Source organism: Sebastes fasciatus, chromosome 4 (genome assembly GCF_043250625.1).
Source record: "Sebastes fasciatus isolate fSebFas1 chromosome 4, fSebFas1.pri, whole genome shotgun sequence".
Classification (NCBI taxonomy): Eukaryota; Metazoa; Chordata; class Actinopteri; order Perciformes; family Sebastidae; genus Sebastes; species Sebastes fasciatus.
The window spans coordinates 34,245,395-34,252,450 of record NC_133798.1 but is presented as its reverse complement, the minus strand read 5'-3'; the positions used below and the strand labels follow the sequence as shown (position 1 = coordinate 34,252,450).

The following is a 7,056-nucleotide window of genomic DNA, read 5'->3' as shown; positions in this document are numbered from 1 at the left end:
TTACTACTTATTACTACTTCAATATAGACATAGAACCCCAGGAACATTTTCAAACTAAATGGGAGGGAGCTGGAAGAGGGAGCAGGACATACTGTAGATGTCACCTTACCTCAAGAGAAGTAGTAGAGTTACACAGTTCCTCACGGTACCCGATACAGATTTAATTTATAGGAACCCACTGATATTTTTCTTTGATAGTGACACCACAAAAACACAGGATCTTTTTGCATTTATTTATTCTACTTGTTTTTCTTTTCTTTTCTTTCAGTGCAACATTAAATAGATTTACGTGAATGCAGGAAAGGACGCCGACTCATCCGTTTTGAGGTTTGAAGTTTGCTCGGATGCAATATTTCGGATCCACCCCACAGCTCTGCCCAAACCCCAGCCTCTACCTGTGCTTTTGGGCGACTCTGCGGCGGCTTCTCCAAACCCAGAGTTGGAGCTGACGGTGGGTGTGAGGGGTGGAGTCAGAGGCATGTGGTCCAGCTCCCCATGTGAGTCCCAGGTGAGGGTAAGACTGGAGGTGGGGGTGGCTGCTGGGGTCACCGGGAGAGTGTTTATGTCTTCTTTTCTCTGACTCCACAGGTTCAGGCCTAATGGCAGACTTGTACATCTGCGCAGTGACGACTCACTGGGAAAAGCATGAGACAAGTATTCATCTTAAAAGAGAGGAGTGCCAGGTGTTGGTGTATCCGTGCACCACTTTGCTCCAACAAAAGTTACACTTGTATAACTCTTAAGTTCACGACAACATTAACATTCAGCTCAAAGTACAGCGTGATGATTTTTAAGGCATTGAAATTTGCGTGGCACAATCTGCACATTTCTGAAATGATTATTACGCTGCATACCTGTCATAGTCCGTCATCTTGTCCTTCCATGCTTGTTTGTAAATGTCTCCAGCCATGTCGTAGAGCCAGCTCACGTCCCTCGGTACATCTGGGATCCAGTCCACAAGTCTGAAAAGGAACAGTCAAAATCCTGGAGAGTCAAATTTGCATATATATGTCTGTTATATATTGACAGTGGTAGAAAAAACTACTTGAATCAAATCAACGCTACGACTAATGAGGAAATAATCTATTAGGAATTCTACATTAAAATTTGAATTGAGAGAAAAATATTAGTATTAGTGCAAATATTAGAAATAAATTGTAGTCAATACTTGTTACGGAGCTGCTGCTGCAATGTTTATTGATGTGTGTGCATGCTGCAAATATGGGTACTGCATTTAATATTATTATTTTTCAGTGAGTTTTATTTTCCATCTTATGTTATGCATTCGATTCAATCTTATTTATATATTTTTTTATCAAGTGTTTTATATTCCTGTTTTTATTTTTAATTTTAACTCTATTTTCCTTTATTGTAAAGCACTTTGTGCTACATTTCTTGAATGAAAAATGCTATACAAATAAAGTTTATTATTATTATTATTATTATTATTAGTCAAGAATGAAAGTTCTCATTGTGAAAAACAGACTAAAAATAGACAGAAATCTTGGTTGGTTTTGAGGGTTGTCGTGCTTTCACATTAGTTGAAAATGGACAAGAAGGACAGAAGGAAGGAGGGAAGGAATAGACAGACAGTAAGTGGTGCTATGATGCTACAACAGCAGCTTATCTTATGTCTACTAAAAAATCTTTATACGCAAAGTAACTACAGCTGTCAGAGAAATATAGCGGAGTAAAAGTATGAAGCCTCAATGTGCTTAATGGTCGTAGACTGAAGAGATTGAACTCCTTAGATGTGGCAGCAGACTATCCTGGAAAATAACTTTAAGACTATTATCATCCTTCAGATATCCACCTGTGGTTCATAGTCATTAATACATCTAGGTCAAAGACATTTGTTGTAGCCTGTTTGGACTACAGTACCAGACAGTTAGGACTTTTGGCATCAAGACGACAAAGACAGTGTCAGATGATTTGAAGAGAATGCTAGAAATAATCTGGATGTGGTACTGCAACAGGTTGAATACAGGTTAATACGCTTTACCTCTGGGCTAGAGAGCAGGCCGACTCCACGGGCAGAGTACCGGGGATCTGCAGGTAGGAAGTCATCTTCTTTGGCAGGTACTCGGTCATGTGGGACAACAGACCTCCAGCAGTATGCGTCTCTCTACAGGCCTCACACAACGCTGGCAAAAAGGAAACATTACATATTTAGTTTTACTGCATTACAGTTACTGTTCAGTGGTAAAGTATTGTTTCTTTGGTTTGAATCATAGTCCTAAATGTCCTGTCCTCCTTACCCTTTTTGATGTTAACTGGGAGGTTTTCTATGAGCTGTGGATCCAGCCACCGGTGCTCCTCCTGATGTGGTTTCATCCCATCCTGTTGTGTGTTCTCATCGGACTCTTCAGCTTCATCCGACTCCTTCACCCTCACCACCTCACAACAAGCAGGTTTAGGTGCGTCCGTCTCCAAACTCCTCAGAGGACACTCGGTGCTGATCAGATCTGTGATGGGCATTTAAATTGAGACGTTTTTCTGCAATAAGAAGCACTGGATTACTCTCCATCAGCCAGTCGGGACCACCTTCTGTTTACATGAATATTTAAACAGTAATTGTGTCCTTACTGTTCTCTTGTAGGAAGCGGAGAGCATCTATGTAGCCATTGTTGCAGATTTCAGCCATTGTCTGTAAAATACAAAAGGATGCAAGCTAGATATGCTTCATCTATACAATATTGCATGAGTTTACGGTCCATTGGTATCAAAATAAATGGAGAGTTGGTGTATATTTAAGGTTGCAATAACCAATTTCTGACCAGCAGAAGGCAGAAAGCAGACATCAGAGTCATGTTATCTCTCAGCCGAGCTTTGGTTCATGCAGGACTTTCACAACTAACTTGGGAAACATGTGTTCATCTCCTTTGGAGAGGACAAGAAGCTACAACAGGTGGCCTGTATGTGTGGGTATCAGTTAGTGTTGAGAATCATCAAGTGTCTATTTGCGCCTGGGTGGGAATAGTCACACGGCAGCTATGCGGCTATTTACATCTGGTAATGGTAGTAGTAATATAAAGAGCGACAAAACACATGTAAGGGGTACGTTGTGGTGGATGAATGGGTCACACTCAGGACTTTCGCCATAGAGACTGGGGTTCGAGTTCTGTGAGAAGCCTGTTTTATCACTTTGTTGACTTATTATTTTCAGTTTTCAGTCACAGTTGGGTTAGAATTAGACACCAAAACTACACTAAACAATGGCTGCTTAAATGGAGGATACATTTGTTTAAAAAGGAACATGTGTGCATCTTTAGGTTCATGCCTCAGAAGGCTGGCAGTAATATGAAATATGTGTGATTTGTGGTAAGTTAAAGGGTGTTTTTTGGCGGAGTTTGTCCCTTATATAAATCGAGGGTCTAAGGATGGAGGATGTCGTATGCTGTACCGATTGTAAAGCTCTTTGAGGCAAATTTGTCATTTGTAATATTAGGCTATATTAATAAAATTGACTTGACTTGAATGGGCTGAAACTAGAGGTTGACAGATAGTGGGTTTTTAAAGGCCGATATAATAACGATAGTTTGGAGCAGGAAAAAGCCGATAGCCGATTAATTGGCCAATATTTTCTTTACTTCTGCAGCAGCCTAGTCAACTACTTTTGCATACGCCGTTTTTAATAATACGTTTTTTGTCTCTGAATTTAATAACTCGTAAGAAAATGTCCTGAAGTGTGATTTGGTGGATTACATCATTGGAAAATGTTCTGTTTATTTGCAATGGGCGATGCGCCGTTCTGTGGTTTACAGTATGACTGGCCAGGATTACTTGCTGTTAAGGAGGAAGTGTGTGATTTCATTTCATGAATAGATGGTTACGTGGCTGGATTATTTGGAAGAGAGAACACCAAATTGTTAAGCAAGTTAAAGAAACAGTGAATTATTTATTTTCCTCCCTGTCTGCCTGTCTTGTATCTGGAAGAAAAAGCTGATAGTGTTGCGTTATATATCCTAGAGATAACTTTTTTCTCCCCCTCTACTCCCTCTGACTTTGTGTGGAGCCTCCATGCAAAATGGTGATGTACGGCTGTGCAGCCATCAGCCACTATCAGAGCCCAGGTCCGCCGATAACGATAGTTTGTAAAGTTTGGACCAAACTGATTAAATCGGTCTACCTCTAGCTGACTCGAGAAAAAAAACTGTAAAGTTTACAGAAAATGACTACATCAAGTACAGTACTGAATTCATAGAATTCTATACTTAAACTTTCAAAATGTCTGTTATGAATAAAATAAAAAGCTTTGTAACTGCAGCAGCTGAGAGTCAGTAGCGTCTGAAACGTGGCCCCTCGGTGTCTCACCTCGGGCTGCGGGGGGAAGAAGGTGCTGGTGACTCTGTACATGTTCTCCGAGTTGACCTGGATGCTGACGTTGTTGAAGCGAACCTCGTGGAAGTTGAGCGTGCTCCCTCGGGGGCAGAGGTCGCTCTCGCCGGCGTACGCGGAGAACGTGATGGTGTTCTTCAGGTGACACTGAGGCAGGTTGTCACTGACGGCGCCGTCCACATAATGCTGAGAGGAAGAGGAGCACCAGAAGTTTATTCAGTTTATTAACAGATCATGCAATAACTAAATCAACCTGACAGGTTCATCTTGAGGAAGTTTGAATGAACTACAATACTACTGTATTAGAATGCAATCACACAACATAAATACAACCATGTGACACTTTGTAATTGTTGACACTTGTCAAAGAGCTGTTGAATCAACTCTAGAAGTTTTTTTTATTTTACTGTAAGGTAGTATTATTGCAGTGCTTGTGTACTTTATCCGTGTAGCAATGTGCACATGCCTAAACCTCCAACTACTTTTTTAGGGAGGTTTAAACATTTTGGGTTGTGCACTCTGGTTACACACCGAGACTAGTGGCCACAATATACAGAGAGTTGAGGGTAAGAAATGCATCAAATCTGATTCAAAAACAGTTCATATCTTGCTTTAATTTAGTTGTAATTGAAGCACAGAGAGGCTGAATTCATTCAATGTCTGCCTCTTGAACTCAGATGCAGTTTCAAGGTAAACTGTACTAAATGATGCTGAGCTGTAACGTCGAACGACTGAGTGAAGCTCAACATAAACGTCCTGGCTTAAGAGAAAACTTTGCATGTCCTAGCATGCTGGTTAACTCACCACTCCACGGTAAGTAGGTGGGATCACACCGCAGTAGAAAGGGACGAAGCAGCTGCAGACGAGGACCTGGAAAAAGAAGACATTACTGCAATACAACTTACAATAAAACGTACTGTGCAGACACAAACACTAGAGAAAAACGTTTTTTTTTCTTTAAAATTCTGGAAAAGGGTACATTTTAAAGTCTTATTTTCAAAGAGGAAGGGCTGGTTAAAAATACAAAATTAAATCACTTACGTCAGATATGACGGTAAACTTGATGAAAATAAATCACCACTTCTGGTAAAGGAGTGTGCGGCTCCCACAAATTCCTCCCACATTTACCTCAATTTAAAGTTACATCTGTCTAGTAAGCAAATCAATGGTGACTGTATCACCGTACAGTAGTTCCTTTCTACTCTTTTTCTTTATCATGTTGGCAATTAAGACACTGAACTGTCTCTTGACATCTGGATAAAAGGGTCAGCTTAACTCCAAATTTGTAAAAGAAATAATACCTGGATGAGTTCCTCTCTGCTGTCAAACTCAGACACGAGTACGTTCTTCCCATCAGACACTCTGGTCAAGGACACACAGAGCTTCCCAGAGGCTCGAACATGGGCGTCCTCTGGGAGGCCCCCCCGCAGGGAGTCCTGGACTATCTGCACCAGGTTGTAAGCCGGGTGCAGGGGCCCCAGTTTGTGCTTCCTGCCCTCTTTGGCCATGAACATCAAATCAGAACAGCAGTTCTCTGCACAGAGGGACACAATAATTACAGTGCATGCATGGTAGATATGCTGGACTAGAGGCAGTTGTGATTTTTTAGAAAGAACAATATTAGGGATCTGTTCAATTGCAGGATTTAATTTTGCAAAACACTACAGATGCAAAAAATAGAGAAATCCTGAAATTTAAAAATAGAAATCCTGACTCTAAACGATCTTTATAGGATCTTAAAAACAGGAGTGATGCTGTCAACTAACAACTTGAGTTAGATTACCTCGTTTAATTTAAAAAGCATCATGCTTTCTTTGCATTTTGTGCAATTAAAAATGTACAAAAGTAGACTGGTAGTCACTTGCATCAAATATTGGATAGAAACTATTAAAAGTAGTTCTATCTATTGATGTCAAGTTTGCAAAAGTTTGTTACTTTTTTGTTTTTGAATTCAGAAAATCTGAGGTGTCCAAATGAGATGCAACCACAGCAACAACTCAACAGTTCAAAAGGTCAGCAGAAGCTTTCTGGTATATGTCAAAGAAGAGGAGACAAGTGAGGTCAGTGTGGATACAAGCATGTGGTATGAAGTGGACACATTAATCTGTCATGGATGAGACAGAGGAATCATCTGGAAATACAAATTGCAAAATTAAAAATGTTACAGTAATTAAGGCAAAACAAACAAACAAAAATATGTAGAAAGTAGCCTTGGGGATTTATCAAATTACAATGCTTTTTGGTGCATTATATCTATGCCGAATTATAAAATAAAATGTAGTGATTTAAATGACATCTTAAATGTTGTTTCATTTAATCCTGCATGTTTGCAAATTGCAACTAAGCGTTAAAATGGCACATTTTTGAATGGAGTCTGGTGAGTCGAGAAGCTCACCCAGAGGGATTCCCACAGCGAGCACAGCAGCCATCAGAGCTCCTGCAGAAGCTCCATAGATCTTAGAGGCGTCTTGTATGAAGCGAGGGGAACGTTCAAGGATGCAACTGCTGGCTCCAACATAATAAATGCCCATAAAACCACATCCTGCAAACGAGATGCTCCAGTCTTTCTGCAAATCTAACATTTCCTCAGAGGGCCACTAAGAGTTAACATTTATAATTACTACCACGTTCGTAAACACCTGCACAAACAGCATCCAAAGGTGACAAGATAACCAACTGTTGTATAATTAGGAACTCTTTTACCACTGGCTGGAAAAA

General features: G+C 40.3%; 1 protein-coding gene across 1 annotated transcript; it reads right to left on the bottom strand.

Moving 5' to 3' along the window:
- Positions 1-219: 219 nt before the first annotated feature.
- Positions 220-7,032, bottom strand: LOC141766714 (patatin-like phospholipase domain-containing protein 2). Its single transcript, XM_074633808.1, has 9 exons — positions 6,734-7,032; positions 5,640-5,872; positions 5,143-5,208; positions 4,315-4,524; positions 2,587-2,647; positions 2,259-2,465; positions 2,003-2,144; positions 855-962; positions 220-634 (listed from the first exon to the last, which is right to left on the bottom strand). Exons 1-9 carry the CDS (start codon positions 6,918-6,920, stop codon positions 286-288), a joined length of 1,563 nt encoding a protein of 520 aa, XP_074489909.1. The 5' UTR covers positions 6,921-7,032; the 3' UTR covers positions 220-285.
- Positions 7,033-7,056: the final 24 nt, after the last annotated feature.